This window comes from Mytilus edulis, chromosome 7 (genome assembly GCF_963676685.1).
Source record: "Mytilus edulis chromosome 7, xbMytEdul2.2, whole genome shotgun sequence".
Lineage (NCBI taxonomy): Eukaryota > Metazoa > Mollusca > Bivalvia > Mytilida > Mytilidae > Mytilus > Mytilus edulis.
In genome coordinates this window covers 28,378,901-28,397,679 of record NC_092350.1, presented here as the reverse complement: position 1 = coordinate 28,397,679, position 18,779 = coordinate 28,378,901, and the positions used below count along the sequence as shown (strand labels likewise).

General features: G+C 32.1%; 2 protein-coding genes across 2 annotated transcripts in view; one reads left to right on the top strand and one right to left on the bottom strand.

The window, feature by feature from the left end:
- Positions 1-355: 355 nt before the first annotated feature.
- On the bottom strand, positions 356-6,559 carry LOC139481190 (DNA-directed RNA polymerase I subunit RPA43-like). The gene is made up of 3 exons (XM_071264346.1): positions 6,202-6,559; positions 1,937-2,281; positions 356-1,058 (listed from the first exon to the last, which is right to left on the bottom strand). The coding sequence occupies exons 1-3, from the start codon at positions 6,390-6,392 to the stop codon at positions 407-409; spliced, it is 1,188 nt and encodes a 395-aa protein (XP_071120447.1). The 5' UTR covers positions 6,393-6,559; the 3' UTR covers positions 356-406.
- LOC139481189 (cytoskeleton-associated protein 5-A-like) overlaps positions 6,522-18,779 on the top strand; it is a 67,780-nt gene continuing 55,522 nt past the window's right edge. The window contains exons 1-9 of the mRNA XM_071264345.1: positions 6,522-6,647; positions 8,963-9,037; positions 9,532-9,725; positions 10,513-10,639; positions 13,289-13,368; positions 14,192-14,363; positions 16,019-16,154; positions 16,571-16,668; positions 18,050-18,163. Coding sequence (XP_071120446.1) covers positions 8,981-9,037; positions 9,532-9,725; positions 10,513-10,639; positions 13,289-13,368; positions 14,192-14,363; positions 16,019-16,154; positions 16,571-16,668; positions 18,050-18,163 — 978 coding nt within the window. The 5' untranslated portion in view covers positions 6,522-6,647; positions 8,963-8,980. The remainder of the gene's footprint in view (positions 6,648-8,962; positions 9,038-9,531; positions 9,726-10,512; positions 10,640-13,288; positions 13,369-14,191; positions 14,364-16,018; positions 16,155-16,570; positions 16,669-18,049; positions 18,164-18,779) is intronic.

Below are 18,779 nucleotides of genomic sequence, written 5' to 3'. Positions count from 1 at the left end.
GTATTAATACAACCAAGCATTGTGATAAAATTTTGGTATCAACTTGTTTCAGCTTAAGTTATTACAAGACATTACTCCATTAAAATTATTCAATTTGCACTGATTCTCAAACTCATCCAAGAACTTACTGGTATATGCCTTTGACACAAGGCTAATAAAGATCTTGCTAGAATTGTGCATGTAACAAGATCAGACAAACATCCATTAATTTACATCATCATTTTGCCAAATATTTTGTAGCATGGGATACTTAAATCTGAGAAGACCTTGATTTGTTCACTATTTAGAAACATGATTAATGATGAAGACTAAAATTAATCATGATTTGTTGTTATATTTTAAAATTCATGTAGTCTTTCTCAGAATAAATCTTTTAATAAATATTTTTTTAATCAATTTGATAGAATTACATTCTTTCTTTTTTTATCTTCTTTTTTGAAGAGACTGTAAAGTCTTGACTTTCATCTATATCAGAATGTCTTCTCTTTTTCTTAGAAATTTTCTCAGCAGATAATGATTCATCTATACGTTCTTGTTTTATTTTCTTCTTTTTTCCAGTTTGATAATCAGTAACAAGATTGGTTTCAGGTATATGTTGTAAGTCTGATTCACTTTGGTTCAATTTTTCTTGCTTAATTTTTTTTCGTTTAAAACTACCGTCATTCATACTTTTGGACAAGAATTCATTTTCATGATCATTTATATTGTCATGTTTATGTTTCTTCTTTTTCTTTTTTTGACTGGTACTGTCTTCATCTGTTATATCCAAACCATTTTCGTATGAATCTTCTTCATTTTTGTGTTTCTTTTTCTTTTTATGTTTTGGTGTTTCTGAATCATTGTTAATATCTAAGTTATTATTTGCTTCTTCATTTGTGGTCTTTTTCCTTTTTTGTGGTTTTATGAGAGATATATCTCCAATCCCACTATCTCCATTTGAAGTATTTGAATCTGATACAAATCCATCTCCTTTACAAAGGTCATCCTCATTGTCCTTCAAAGAACCGTCTGCTGTCTCTATACTTTTCTTTTTAGATTTCTTTTTCTTTTTCGGTGTTCTGAAATTAAATGACAACAAAATTTTTCGATTAACTTAGATATAGTTGTAATCTATTATTAGGCATTTTGTAATATTGTTTTATTGGCCTTATATGTGTTAAGTCCACTATAAGAGTAACAAGTGCTATATATATTAAGTACATTCTAAGACAATCATTAATACAATAATTAAGAAATTGAAAAATAATACAGTATGATACAAGGCAACATGTCAACACATCATCTTTGAATAAGTGATTGTAAAAAGCAATATTGTACATGTATATTAGAAATGCTCTATGTAAAATAGTTTTATTTTCAACCCTACACCTACAAATGTACAATGTATATGCATGTACCTATACAATGTACATGTACCTATATTTATGATGGCTTAAATTTAAAACTGTTAGAGTTGTGTGTATGCAGTCATCTTTTTGTTACTGTCCTATGATTTGATTGACTAGGAAAATAATAACTATCATTGACTATTGTGAATGTTACTTTTTCAATAAGTAGTCCTATGAACTCATTTATTTTCGTAGGTAGTAATTTTGTGGACTGAGGAAAACATGCATTTCTTGGCTATCTGATTTGGTGGTTTTGTAAAATTATACATTCCTTTCTTGTAAATCGTAAAACATCAAAAACATTAAAATTCATGGTTCATTAGTACCCATATGTAATAAGTAAATTGATATCCAACCAATCCCAGATGTAGTCTTAAGCTACAGGGATGTATAGACAAACTTAAAGAACATTTCATATTCACAAAGGTAAATCTGAAAATATTGATTTGAATCTGTCAATATAAATATGTTTTTAATTAAATATCACTCGATTTGCACATCAAATACTTAATGTCTTTAAATATATATTGATATAATTTAAAACTTACTTCTCTATGTGAATATTGCCTCTTAGTGATAATACTCCATTATTAGTATAAATGTTCGTCACTTTGAAAATAAACTCCTCTCCTATTTGCAATTGTGTGCCTTCCCATTCTGACTCCAGATCTCTTGGTTTATGTATGGAAGCATTAAAACACTGATGGACTAAACAGCCAACATGATAAGTACTCTTTTTGTTGACAATTCCTTTTAACAAACACCCAACTTCCGGTCTGAATATGATAAAGTCTGCATTTACATTAAAATGGATGTAAGGAGATTCATCAAATATCCTTCCGACTGTTTCCAAGATTTTCACATTGTTATAGGCCATAAGTACTCCATCTGTCCTATTAATAGAAGGTTACACAATGTAAATATATGTATGAAGTATTGATCTATGTTTGCTATTTTAAACTCTAAGAATGATAATTGAAACATTTTAAAGAAATTATCAGACAATTAAAGCATCATTGATAAATGTCTTTAAATGTTTAACAAGTTTTACTACTTTTTTTTTTTACATCTGTAAAACATACTGAGGAGGGTTAGGTGAAACCATCATTCTTTTTTGCATTGCCTAACTCGAAAATGTTATAATGTGATCTATAGTTGTTCACCTTATGTCATTTGGACTATTATATTGAATTGTGTCTTTGGCAATCATATCACATCATTTTAATTTAATACATGTATGTACATGTTGTAGTATTACTAACACAACATCTATACCAGGGGCGGATCCAGCCATTTTAAAAAAGGGGGGTCCCCAACCCAGGACAAAGGGGGTTCCAACTATATGTCCCCATTCAAATGCATTGATCAGCCAAAAAAAAGGTGGGTTCTACTCTGTTGCATTTTGTATGTGCCTGTCCTTAGTCATGTTCATGAGTCTGTACTTTTTAATAACTCAGTGGTTGTTATTTGTTGCCGTTTTCAATATTTGGTTAATTTACATGAATGTTGTCGGTTCTTGTTTGATTCTTTTTACATTTGTCATTAGTGCCTTTTAGCTATAAGATATTGGCCATGTTTTTGTCATTGTTAAAGGCCATACAGAACCTTTAGTTGCTTTCTTCCTTATCATTTAATCTCTGGTAAAAACGTGGCAATTGTACCACATGTTCTAATTGACTGAAAAAACTAAAATTGTTGCCACTTAAATTCATTACCGGTATTAGCGAAAGAAATAGGACAATATAACTTCATCCATCTTGTTTACTTTTTACAGGATTCTCGGATGTCACTTTACCTAATCAAACAATATTCAAAATTCACCTTGAATTTGTCATGAGTTTAAAAAAAAATCAATTATCAGCTGTTATTGTTTAATTTTATTTTTTCTGTGCACTTATGCAATGTAATCTAATAATTGGGGACAAAAGTGTATTAATTCAAATGGACATCTAAGTCCCATATTACAGTAGAAAAATCAATAATTTTTTTTTTTAAATCAGAACTCAAAAGCGTTAACTTTTTTTAATTCACACATCTGCGCAGAAATTAAAATTCTTCTTCCTTTTTTCGGTCTCGTTTTCGTGGGACTTTGAGTAAAATATATTTTTCAGTCAAGTAAAATATAGGAAGGAACTCAATACCAATTTCATTTTTAATAGTTCTTTGATATGAAAAAACGTTACCTGATGATTTCATATCTTTGTTTACATTGAGTATGAGGTCAAATAATGTTACAACTAAAATCCAAATCAACAGAACAAAAATCAGAAAAGTCAAGGTATTTCCGTTTCTTTTTTTTAAACAGATTTTAAAGTTAAACATGTTAAAATTATGTTTGAATTGAAAAAAAATCATAGACTTCATCCCCTTTCACAGGTAATGCCTGCCTCAAATTAGTTAAAGTTGTGACTGAGTTCGGAAATACGAAGAAAGATTTACCATGTTTCTGGGACTATCATACTAACAGGACTGGAAACCATTACACCAATCAGAATATCTAAATCACAGTCGTTAGAACGAGACTTTACCTGCGCTATTTATGGATACGCCATATTGATTTGATAGTGAAAGCGTGCCTTGATCTTATAATTTCTGAAATTATTTTTTTTATTTTATAGTTATTAGAAATGATAATCCTTAATATAATAAAATTGAGAATGGAAATGGGGAATGTGCCAAAGAGACAACAACCCGACCATAGAAAAAAACAACAGCTGAAGGTCACCAACAGGTCTTCAATGTAGCGAGAAATTCCCGCACCTGGAGGCGTCCTTCAACTGGCCCCTAAACAAATATATACTAGTTCAGTGATAATGAATGCCATACTAATTTCCAACTTGTACACAAGAAACTAAAATTAAAATAATACAAGACTAACAAAGGACAGAGGCTCCTGACTTGGGACAGGCGCAAAAATGCGGCAGGGTTAAACATGTTTGTGAGATCTCAACCCTCCCTCTATACCTCTAGCCAATGTAGAAAAGTAAACGCATAACAATACGCACATTAAAATTCAGTTCAAGAGAAGTCCGAGTCTGATGTCAGAAGATGTAACCAAAGAAAATAAACAAAATGACAATAATACATAAATAACAACAGACTACTAGCAGTTAACTGACATGCCAGCTCCAGACTTCAATTAAACTGACTGAAAGATTATGATTTCATCATATGAACATCAGGCACAATCCTTCCCGTTAGGGGTTTAGTATCATACGATCATAACATATATGAGAAGAACATAACCCGTGTCATGCCAACAACTTGATTACTATAATGATAAAAGTTACCTCGATCTTTAACAGTTGTTATTAATCACTAAATCCGCCTTAAGTGTAAGAAATAACAAAAAGATTGAAATTTTCAGGATGAAAATGACGTGGGAACGATGTGGAAAAAAGGAGATGATTAATTAAATTTCTTATAACTTTTGATTGAAAAGAGATACCCAAGTTGGGTTTGTTGTGAAATCATATTCATAGGTTATAGTTTGGATTTGCCTATTTTTATTGTCGTTTTAAAGTGACAAGTGGAAAAATATCTCTTTCTCATTACAACCGGAACCCACATGCACGGCTTAAATAAATTTTACTGTTCCTACAAAATTGCCTACTCCTTTTTAAGTGTGCAATATTTTATTATAATCAGGGTTAATTTTGCTTAGTAATGGTCTTCAGGTGGCATTAAGCATATGACTTCGTGAAAATAGACTAGGTTCCACAATTACAACTACAAAAGTAGGCCCGATGATGCACAGCCATATTGAAATTTTGGTGTAAACACGAAGTTCACAAAAGTTTAAAACAATGTGGCTATATTTTCATGAGACCAGGGTAACTTTTGTTATATGAATTAATTAGGAATTGAAATTGTCAACATTGTTTTTATTGCACACATATTGTTTTCATCAGGATTATTTATGATCTGACAACCTTTGACACGTTGTTATCTTAGCGGTCAAGTAAAGTGCTGCATTTCGACTATATCTGGTTTATCATGTTTATTTTCAACATTACTATATTGACTACTTCTTAATATTTTTTCGTAAACAATATCTGGTTTTTGCATTAAACTAATTAGCTTATTACAGGGTATGAAATTAGCAGAGGCCCACAGGCCAATGGCCCCTCTAATTTAGTGTGGGCTGCTTAAATTTCTGCTTTTCTTGTAAATTAGACTATATTTGGGCTACAAACTTTAAGCTGTGGGCTACAATTGCCAAAGTCTTAAGTTCTATCCCTGTTTAATAATTATTCTTTATTTCAAGTCCACCAATTTTAACTGTTTTTCTATATATATGCTGACTTGTTTGCCGAAATCTATTGTTTACATGTACCGAATGCTAATTTACTACATGACACAATACGCTGTCAACCAAAACAAAAATCAATAATCCGCTATTGGGGCAATGAAATCTCAACAGATTGTTCAGTTTGCAGACCCTTAAGTACGGTATAATAAATTTATAATACACCTTATCGCTATTTGTCCGCCATTACTGCATATCACACAGGTTCATGTAAAATTTTGACGTCATAAAACAATATATCTGACGCAACAATGGAAAAGTGATTGATGTATGCTCAAAAGTTCAAGCGGCCGGGTCAGCTGGGATTAGCAATAAGATGTATAGTCCCAGCCATGTTTACATTCGTAATTTGGACTCTGTAAATTCTTTCCCATTTTTACAGTCTCAATTTTTAAGGTAAAAACAAGTTGTAACTGTAGAAAATTTCATTGCAAAAAATAAAAGTGGTCCACAGAAAATTTTCAAAAAAAGGGGGGAGGTATTCAAACCACTTCGAGTTCTTACCAGCTTGCAACTAACTGCAGTTCTGAGTTGAGATGTTCTCTCACTCCTTGTAAAATACTGTTGAAAAACTTCGGGGGTAAAACAATATGTCGCTTAGATGAAACTGCTTCAAGATGGGAAAAAGAACACTTTGAAATTAGTGATTTTGCCTCGGAAAATGTCAATCGTGTATGTTCCATGGAAGCTGCCATTTTTTTTTCTAGAGTTCGCGAAAGTGTGTGACAAAATTTGGCTTTGTGAAAAATTGGTCAATGTTGAATATTTTTTTTGAGTTAAAAAAAACCCTAAGAATATTGATGTATAAATACTATTCTGAACTAATTAAAGTAAAATTATAAGTTAATCCAAGTTTATAGATGGCGCCACGAAACTTCCGGTTGACCGAAATATTTACCATTCAAATCCAGCGCTCATATGAGATAACTAAATATTTATATTGCATATATGTAAGTATGCTTTTGATTTGATCCCTACCAAATCACCACTTGAAACTGTTAGGATAAATTGCTTTGATATCCCCTTTTGTTTTTGCAGGTCCCCTTTTTTCTTACTTGTAAAGTTGCCAACTGTCATAATCTGATGTCAGTGATTCATAATATATGTTTACTGTCAGATCATGAAATGAAATAAACTCACAACATTTGCAAATAGCAATATATGTTGTATTTTCTCCTGGAGAGGTGTTGACCTGATTTGTTATCCGCCTTATCATACAGTCTATAGCCTATAGTCTATACACCTTATTGCTATACACCTTATCGCTATTTGTCCGCCATTGCTGGAAATCACACAGGTTCCCGTAAAATTTTGACGTCATAAAACAAAATGTCTGACGCCACAATGGAAAAGTGATTGTTGTTGACGTCAAAAGTTCAAGCGGACGGGTCAGCCGGGAATAGCGATAAGGTGTATTTGTCCACCATTACTGGACATCACAAAAGTTCTTGTAAATTTTTTACGTTATAATAGAAAATATCTGATGCCACAATGGAAATAGTTTGAGAGAGACAGATTCTCTGTTCAGTCGAGAATAGCAATAAGGTCTATTCCCAGCTGAACCGAAAATTTGTATTGCTTGAACAATTGACGTCATACAACAATTACTTTTCCATTGTGGCGTCAGATATTTTTATTATGATATAAAAAATTTACAGGAACCTGTGTGATGTCCAGTAATGGCTGACAAATAATTATGACATCTTGAAAGGCTATTATACTTTTTCGCTTTCACGCCTTGCACGTTGTGCATTCTCATTGCTTTGCTGGGTTAGACATGGGGGATTCAAATGAATCTGAAGGAGAGAAGTTTTTTTTAGTTTTAACATTTTGAGCCTTAGGCGCTGTTCCCTTGTTTCGCCTCAAGCTAAGCAATTAAAATTCCTGAGGTTTAAATGATAGAGATAAAAGCAATTATAGTTAACTTATAACCCTACAGTCTACAGTAATGAAAAAAAAAAAAACTCATACTTTATATTCATGAAAGGCCTAGACATAACGATACATAGAGAATAATACATGGCAAAATCTGTATCATATGTCGTATCATCCCGAGACATCAATATCAGCCCAAGGGCCTTTAGGCCCGAGGGATGATATTGGTCGAGGGTGATACGGCATGTGATACGGATTTTGCCATGTATTATACGCTTTATCATATGTTTCAACAGAATAGTATTATATTATATGAACTGTTTTCTGATCCATAGCACTGGGTTACCTTCAGTTCTACTTTTGTCTTGTTTCAAAGGCTTTCAAAAGTACTGCTCAATTACTTATCCGAAGCACCTGGGCTACCTTACAATTTGCGTGCTGTTGTTTAAAAAAAAAATGTTTATTATTGTATTTATTTGTGTGTTTTGTATTTTTTATAGTTGCAATTAGTGTGCCAAAAAATATGAAAACTTGACGTTCGTGACGTCAAATACAATATGAAAACTTGACGTTCTTGACGTCAAATACAATATGAAAACTTGACGTTCGTGACGTCACATACCAAACAATGACGTCATTCAAAAAATTGACCTATTTTGAGGAAAATTTTTCTTAAGCAAAAAAAAACAAACAAAACTGACTTTACATGCTTCATATAAAAAAAAAAAAAAAAAAAAAAAGTAGGGGTGTGATAAAGGGTAGAGGTGTGATAAAGGGTATGCGATAAAGGGTATGCGATAAAGGGTGCGCATCAGAGTTGCGCGATATGGATTAAACAGCAGGCTATTTATCAAATATGCAAAACTACTGTATTTACTACTTAACATATGATAAAAACAATAAAACTTTAAATTATAATAATATTAATGTGTACATGGTATACTGTACAATTTATGAAAAACAAATAATTTGAAATATGAACCAACAACAACCACTGAATTTAGGACTCAAACCTTGAGACAGTATAAACATAAATAATGTGGTGAGGTTAAACATGTTTGTGAGCACACAACCCTGCCCATGCCTGGTGTTGCATCACAACATCAGAACAAACTGTAAAAAATATTTTACTTAATAAATCAATATGAAGCACAAATAAACTGTAAAAGCACCTAGCATTGAAATACATGTACCCTCCCTGATTTCATGTTCTGGAATATGTCAGTCTTATTGACATATTGATTATTAATCACAGAGTTGTGTCATTGAAATCTTAATATTTACAAATTACGATAGAATCATATTAATTACATGTAAATATCAGTATATTCCTTCAAAGCAATATTTTTTTTCTAACATGTGTAAACATTCATGACATTGTATTTTCCAGGAGTATTATTAATCCATAATGGGAGATGACAGTGAATGGCTGAAACTTCCTGCTGAAGAAAAGTGCCAGCATAAGGTAAAATTAAACTTTACAAAGATATAGGTCATGTAGGTTATGCATGTTATATATACATATAAAATTTATGTTATCCCAAACTAAAACAAAAATTAGTGCACATTCAACAGAGTTAGAGTAACAACATCAAAAGCAATCTTAGAAAAGCATAACTTGGTCATGTTAGCAGGTTAGTGCAATGCCAGTCTGCACCAAATTCTTTTCCAACTACAAGTCAGATGACCAATATTCAGACAACTTTCTTATGTTTATAAACAAATATTTACAAATACTTACTATTAAAAATGATATTCAATTAGTCTTGGGACATCCATCTAGTGGTTAACACTAAATGGTGTAGACTGCAATGCCAAAACTATTAGTATCATTTTACCTTATGAAGGATTCAAACTGGCTTGGACCTGAGTTACCTACCAATTGGGATTGAAAGGGAAGTGTAAATGGAAGCTTTAGTGTTACAGGAGGAAATTAACTTATTTGTTTTTGTATTATAGACATGGAAAGCACGTCTAGCAGGATATGAAGAAGTTACAAAGATATTTAGCCAACAGACTGATCCCAAGTCTCCTGAATTCCAGCGCTATGCTGGCCTTATGAAGAAGTTTGTCACTGATACCAATGCTGTGGCTCAAGAAAAAGCATTGGATGCTGTTCTAGCATTTGTAGAGAATGCTGCTGTAGCATCCAGGTTTGATCATTTTTGTATAACTACAAGATAATATTTAGTTTTATATCACCATTCTATGGTATCATGACATCTATGGATTTATTGTGATGTTTGATAGCTGTCTTGTTGACAAAGGCCCTAAATCTGAAATATCATAAATACTAGATTTCAGTTCAGAAATTATTTTGTTTCATCATATGATTGGTAAAATTAGTATCTTACAAAATTTCTTTGCAAACATATTAGCATGATTTCAGGACTTAGACTTTTACTTCGAGCATTTTAATCTATAGATATAAGAATTTGTCGTATGAGTGCCAGTGAGACAACTCTTAATATCCAATTCACAATTTGTAAAAGTAAACCATTATAGGTCAAGATACAGTCTTCGACAAGGAGCCTTGGCTCACACCTAAAGTAATGGTCTTATCTATTTAAAAAACTAGAAACAATTATGAATCACTTCAACAAACAACAACCACTGAACATCCGGTTCCTAGCACTCAATAGGATCCATATTCTTATTCTAATACATCTACACTGTTATTGACACAAAAATCTTTGCTTAAATTAACTGGATAATATTTTGTCTACTGTATTTAACATGATATAAAAAAAATTGCAATGATTGTTGAAGGCGTCAAGGAAATTAGTTGGTTATAGGGATTTTGGTCCCTACCTGGGAGTGTTTATGTTTTAATGATATTTTTATTTACAATTGGATGCATTTTTCTTTTGGAGACTATAGCATAACTATGAATGTGCGATAGTGACACAAGGTTTACAATATTTTACATTTTATTTCCAGAGTAACTGCTGATGTAGTAAGTGGTGTGATAGCTAAATGTCTTGGTGCACCAAGGCAAAAGACCAAAGATAAAGGAACAGAAATTGTGCTGATGTTTGTTGAAATAGAAAAACCAGATGTTGTTCAGGTAGTTACATACAAGAAGGCTATATTACTTTGATAAATGATCACTGATGATAATGATAAATTAATGCATGGTATATTTTATGTCCAGAGTTTGTCATGAAACATTATTTTGTGCACTAGTACCATTATTAGACTTAGACATTATAAACTGAATATATATTTAACATTCTAATATGACGTGCTTCTTTCGCTTTGTAAACAACACCGTGATAAAATTTTCCATATATACTGAGTGCCAATGAAAACGCAACACTTGTTTTTCAAAAAAATCTTATAATTTTTATTTTATTTATATTAGAACTTTGTATAGTTGGTTGAAAATGACTTTTAAGACAATTTTTGACAATTTTACGGTTGAATGTTTTTTGGAACAAATGCGAAGTAAGGGTTATTTTAAACGGACATAAACCAAGTTCACCGCTTTTCAACATACGCACCATTTTCATGATTTTGTCATTTAAAGCTTGGCTAATGTCATGAATTTTCCCGCCCTTATTGTTAAGAAACTGCATAAAACCTCTGAGTAAATGCCAGGACTTTTTGACAATCAGCGACATGCAGTGTTGGACATGATCCAATGAAGCCTTTCACAGCATACAATTACGAGAAGACTGAAGTTGTAGCCTCTACAATAACCCAAATCATCCACAAATTCAACCAAAATGGATCATTTAATGATAAACCGCATCCTGGGGTACAAAAAGCAAGAAATGCCCAGCAAGACCGATACATTTGGTCTTTAACATATCCGATATCGACTCTGATGGCTGTCCAAAGGTCACGAGAGTTCAATGGTGATCACGGTAGAACCTTTGGAGCAATTTAAGTAAAGCACAATTTTGGCAGAAATTGTTAAAGAGCACCATAGTCTTTCCTTAGTGACATCTAAACGGCCATCTGGCGTAAAGATCGAATTGTGTAGACCAAAAATCATTCATTATGTACCAAAAACCGTCAGCGGCGGTTACATAGACATTTGGCAGCCACCTTAGCCAAAAGTGATGCTTTTCGCCGTATTTGGTCCGACACTATTTGCCAGTTTGATGAGTCCGATGAGTTTTTGCAGGATTAACCTTAAAATAGTTTATCCTTAAATTTGTTTTAATTGATATGAACATTTGTGATGGAGGTTTCAAAACATATATGAATGTGATGCATACATAACTACTTTTGTAGTAAAGAAAGCAGTTGATTTAGGGAGACGTACCGAAGTACAGAATGTGTAATGACGATGACCATAGCTGCGTCTATGCCGAGGAAAATAATTGAACATATTAAGCTCATTAACCTATCTATGGGGGACTATATGAATACCTGCATCAGTGTTCTCATTAAAACCATAATTAATAAATATGAAATGTAGCAGTTCCAAGCTAACGCTCAGGATAAAATTCGAATATCACGGCCCAGGCCATGTGTAAATTTCCAACAATCTATGGCTTCCATGAATTATTTCTTAAGTATATCATGTATATATTTTGTTTTTATTTCATGATCAGCAGTCAGGGGTGCTACTTAAACAAGTGATTTCATTATCACCTATTTCAGTGATTTTTTATATTTAGTTATCACCTATTTAAGGGACGACATCAAAAGTTCAATGTAGGATAAAAAACTTAATTCACATAGTTTTTTCACTTAACTATCAGACAAAGGTCAACAATATTAGGTGACCTAATTGGTTTTCTTTAGAATTAGAATGATTTATTTGAAGGTTAAGTTTTTGCATATTCAAATAAATTGTAAAAACTGGCAGGCTTATCAAGCAAATGACAATTTCTTCATGTACATAGTTGTTTTTTCATTGGAATTCTGGTCTTTTTACCAGTAAAAAAATCAAGCTTGTAGGAAAAATATCCAAAAATTTTATAAACACTTATTGAAGTGATTAGATTTTAACTTCTCAAAATACTTGTTTTAGTGATTTTGAAAAGTCTGTGCAAAATTTTTAAATATTTCACAGCCAAAATCACTCAAAGAAGTGATTTTGAAATCACTCATTTAAGTACCACCCCTGATTGATCAGAAAGTACTGATTAATTTCTGTTCAAGGCAAAAAATGAATAAAAAGTTTAATAAAAATGGTGATTGGTGGTTGCTAAACATCCATTGTCATATGTTTTGTGCCTAATACTAATAGAGGAAATGTTGCTTTTCATGTTAAATTTTTTTGAAAAATATTATAGATCTATCAAAATAATCATTCAGATGTTTAGGAAGCATTTATAAGACAAGCCCCAGGTCAGTCAGAATGTGAACTAGTGCATTAAAACTTTAACAAGTACATAGAAGGGTTCTTATTTATATCTCATTAACATGTTCACATTCTAACTAAAGACATCTAAATGAAAAGATTTGGTTTCAAAAATAGGCAGATGTCAATACCAAATGTCGACTGGAGTCTAAACCGACTGTGAATGATTTCAACAGACTTATCCTCGTATATACTTAACTTTAATGAGATAAAGAAAAAAAAACACCTACAGCCACTGACAATTTTTATTTATTCTGGACTGAAGAGTTCAGTGGCAATTTACTTGTAGGTTCGTACTGGCCTTGTTAACTCTGCTCTAAAAATCATAAATAATAATAACAACAATTGTATGTGTTATTTACGGCCTAGAATGTATCTTTTTTATTTATCTTACAGGAGTGTTTATTGCAAGGAACAGAAAATAAAAATCCCAAAATAGTTGTTGGATCTATACAGTTATTGAGGATGGCTCTTCAGTAAGTTGTTGAAATTCTTTCCAAACAAAGGCAGATTTTATAGGTCCATTTAAAAAAAAAAAAGATGCATTCTTCATCCACAAGGTTATTAATAAACTATCACTTGTGCTTATGTTAAATCTTATGGATGCAGGAGAGCAACATTGAATACATCTATATTCTAAAGAGAGTTAATAAATAATTGATTTCTGACCCTATAACAAGGTAAACATACTGACATATTTTGTGAAGTGTAATTATAGATTATCCTTGGTTATCTCAACGATATTGATTTTTACCGCTTGAGCCGGTCACGGCGAAAGCGAGAAAACCAATCGAGTTGAGATGACCAATGATAATCTGTTTATCGCTATTTTACTTATGACGACGTTGTCAATTTATGTCAATTTCATAAGCAACATCACGTGGCTCCTTAGTTTCTAGCGATAATTACCATCTCAAGCGAGTAGCATGATATGAAAAATTATCACAAAAAAAGATCAAAGATAAAATGCACAAAATAGTGATAAAGATTATATTAGCCATGCATATTTAAACATGTGATTCTCATATAACTTGTTTGATTTAAAAGGCATTTGATTATATTATTTATGCATTTATTTGAAGACAGTTTGTGGATTAACCAACACAAAATAAACTTGGCATTTTTGTCCATATGATGAAAATTAATTTTGAAAATTATGTGTTTCATTTTTCTTTCTGAAACTTGAACTTAAGTTTAAAAAAAAATACTAAATTTGTAACTTGTGTAAATCCTACTGAAGACTTGAAGCTGACATTACAGAAACAGGACATGATATGTAATATTTTTTGTTTCTTTCAGTGATTTTGGTTATAAAGTAATGCCAATTAAGCCAGTGATGAAAATTTTACCTAAACTATTGGAAGACAGAGACAAGAACATTCGTGAAGAAACAAAGCAGCTAGTTATAGAGATATACAGATGGATTGGCAATGCTATCAAACCACAAATGTCACATTTTAAACCAGTACAGGTCAGTTATATTTAATCAATTATTCAATAAGTAGAATAAAGGGATGTTTCCTGTCTCTATATTATATTTCCAGCTTTTTCTATTTTTGTTAATGTATCTTTAATCATTACAGGTGACAAAATATATGTCTTTTTGATATCCTTTATGCATTTGTCATTATAAGGTTGATTTTTACTTGGTTTAATCAAATGATAAATATATACCAACATTTAATAGATTTTAGCAATTGAGTTCAAAAATCTACATTTGCCTGTTTATTAGGGCCCCGCCTTTTGGCGGGTCGCCCTATAGTGATCAGTCTGTCCGTCCGTCCGTCCATAGTGATCAGTCTGTATGTCCGTCCGTCAGTGATCAGTCTGTCTGTCAGTCCGTCCGTCCATAGTGATCAGTCTGTCTGTCTGTCCGTCCGTCCATAGTGATCAGTCTGTCTGTCTGTCCGTCCGAAACACTTTAACTTTGTGTCCACTCCATATCTAGAGAACCATTATGATTTCATACTTTATACTTTACATGTTTATTAACCACCACCAGAGGGCGTGTCATGATGTATGTACAACTTCCTAGGTCAAAGGTCAAGGTGGGTCGCCCTAAAGTGATCAATCTGTCTGTCTGTCCATAGTGATCAGTCCGTCCGTCCGTCCGTCCGTCCGTCCGTAACATTTTAACTTTGTGTCCGCTCCATATCTAGAGAACCATTATGATTTCATACTTTATATTTTACATGTTTATTAACCACCACCAGAGGGCGTGTCATAATGTATGTTCAACTTCCTAGGTCAAAGGTCAAGGTAAAAAAACTGGTTTCAGTTGACAACCCTGTGTCCTGTGGTGAAGATCGTGTCCGCTCTATATCTTGAGAACCGTTATGATTTCAAAGTTTATACTTGACATGTATATGAACCAACACCAGAGGGTGTGTCATAATTTATGTGCAACTTCCTAGGGCAAAGTTCAAGGTCAAAAACTTTGGTTTCAGTTGACAACCCCATGTCCTATGGTAAAGATTGTGTCCGCTCTATATCTTGAGAACCGTTATCATTTTAAAGTTTATACCTGACATGTATATAAACCAATATCAGAGGGTATGTCATAATTTATGTACAACTTCCTAGGTCAAAGGTCAAGGTCAAAAACTTTGGTTTCAGTTGACAACCCCATGTCCTATGGTAAAGATCGCGTCCACTTTATATCTTGAGAACCATTATCATTTCAAAGTTTATACTTGACATGTATATAAACCAACACCAAAGGGTGTGTCATAATTTATGTGCAACTTCCTAGGTCAAAGGTCAAGGTCAAAAACTTTGGTTTCAGTTGACAACCCCATGTCCTATGGTAAAGATCGTGTCCGCTCTATATCTTGAGAACCGTTATCATTTCAAAGTTTATACTTGACATGTTTATAAACCAACACCAAAGGGTGTGTCATAATTTATGTACAACTTCCTAGGTCAAAGGTCAAGGTCAAAAACTTTGGTTTCAGTTGTCAAACCCATGTCCTATGGTAAAGATACAATTTTTTAATGCACATTATTCACAGCGGGGCCCACAGAGATGGCTCCCATCTCAATGATATCTAGTTTCATTTAATGATGTTTTTGAAGGGTTAAAGAAAAATGAATTGATCTTTCAAATTTGTGAACTTTTAATGATAGGTGACTGAGTTAGAAGGAGAGTTTGAGAAGTTAGGGAATGAGAAGGCACAACAGCAGAGATTTATGAGATCACAACAGGACCTGAAAGCTAAGATGGAAGAAGCTGCTGCAACAGCAGGGGAGGAGGGAGGAGATGGTAAGGGGAGATAAGTTAAATACATGTAGTATGTATTATCAGGAATTTATTGAAGGTGTAATGATAATATCTGAATTAATCACACACACCCACACTTCAAGCATTAAAAATTACTTGCAATAGAAGATTACAACATCTAACTTTAATGAAGACTTCAACATTGAAGTAATGATATTTCAAGAAAAGTTGCTGGAAATTGCATTTCAATATTTGCACAAGTTTGACATTCCCAGAAAGATATGTTAATAAAAAAAGAAGATGTGGGTAGAGAGCAATTCTGAAACACAAAACAGCCACACATTGCAACTGTCATCTCTTTTGGAGACTAGCAATAGTAATTACCACTCACATTTAGTACTAATATTGAACTGAGTTAACTATGACAATATAAAAGTGAAATGATTGATTATTTACAGATGGTGGAGAGGAAGAAGAGGAAGCTATAGATCCATATGAACTGATGCCATCTGTTGACATACTCAAACAACTACCAGCTGATTTCTTTGATAAAATTGTATGTTAATAATATAACTTGTATTTATTGGTCAGTTGAAATTATAAGAAATTTCAAATTAAAAAAAATAATGCATATATTTTTTTATTACTCAATGGATAGTTTTCATTATAAAACTTATGTACATATATACTTTTTTCTGAGGAAAATTCTTTAATTTGTTCATATTTAGAAGAAGTTTACTTTATTTTAATTTCTTCCTTCCAGCAATTCCCCGACATATTTTCCGTATGCAAAGTGACCTCAGTGTGACCCAGTGATGTCCTCAAAATAAACTATTATCTGCTGATTGTACATGTTAAACACATGCTAAATAACCATGTTTTTTTGTTGATTGTTGACTAACAGGTGACAATCCTTAAACTTTTGCTTCAAAACACGAACTTTAATTACCTGCCATATTTTCACAACACTGACCAATTGAAAAAAAAATTGACGAATAGACGAAATTTATGCGAAAAAAATGATAAAATCGTGCAGAGAAGACTAAGTTTATGATGTTTGTATGCATTGGTTCAAGAATTGGAATAACATTGTTTTTCACCGGTCACTTGTTTCATATGACTTTAATACATGTATGTTTAAAGACAATTTAAATATATCTTTTTCCACAATCTTCAAAGAACAGAATTTACTTTGGAACTGGTGTGGGAGTTTGTGTCCATACTTGTTGAGAAACCATTTTATGAAAAATTACACAAATTGTACATATCAGTGCTTTTAAGAACGAATCAATCGGTTCTATCTTAAATTTTGTACAAAGGGAAGTCACTGAGTTCACAATATTGCTAAAATGTTGTGTTTCGTCGCTGGGCTCCCAAAATGTTGTAAATTACAAATTTTTCATGAAAAAAATATCTCACAAACAGGCTTTGAAAATTTTGACAAATGCATGCTTTCAAAATGTCGTATGTGAACTTGAACATTTTTGTAAATAGCAGTGAAATAAAAACTTTGACATTTCTGGATTATCTAAGAACTTAAATTATTTTCACAGAAATAAAGAAATGTATGATTATTTTATTCCCAAAGTCATTCTACAACGATTTCCAAATTTTTATACAACATTTGGGAAGTAAACTTTACAAACAACTGACATTGGCAATTTAGTAATATGTCTTATTTCAAACGTTTTGATTGGTCTAACTGTATGCTATTTTGTAATACCAAAGATTTCCCCTCGCCCAGACCATTGGCGTCAAAAAGTATTTTTAGCAAAATAATTCAACATTTTGGAAGCCCAGCGACGGTTTGTTTTATACAATGCAAATGTTTATTTTAAGTTCAAGTTTATATTAAAACAATTTCCTTTGTAAGTTCTTTCTCTTTATAGTCTTTGTTATATATGTTCATTTTTTAAAATTAATTATTTTCTTTACAGGAGGCAAAGAAATGGCAAGAAAGGAAAGAAGCTTTAGATGCTTTACTGAAATTAGTGCAGAATCCCAAAATAGAAAATGGAGATTTTGGTCCATTGGTGAAGTGTATCTCAAAGGTAAAACTTTTATCAGTCAAAATTTTGTTACTATAGAATTTTTTATTTTCTTATTGAATTTTCATTCTGCCGCAAATTTTTTATGTACATGTAGATAATGAATATTTTATATACATATACATTTACAAACAAAGGGTCAAATTGAACAAAGTACCAGTCCAAATGAAAGGGTTTGTGTTGTTTTTGAGATGCTTGTCATCTACTTTAATTTTCCTTCTATGCGCTTGTGACTTTTCTAAAACTGGTTTTGTTATTACAAAATTCAAATAAAGACATCTGTCAAACTGTCTGACCATTTGTTGATAGATCATTATATTGAAGTTTTACAGGAGATCACATAAATGTTTTTAACTGAACATGTGTATAAGATACTCCAGAATTACAAGTCAGACATTTATAAACATTACGACAATAAACAAGAAAGCTGTGTATATCTGCTGAGCCTTTAATTAATGCCATGCTTTTATTCTCGAAATAACAATGATAATGATATTAAATGAAAAATGTACTAAAAACATTTTTGGATTCTTATCAAAATATTACAATACAAATTTGAGTTTATGGATTTTTATCAAATCCTTTACTAAAATGATCTGTTTTTGAACTGAAAATGTAT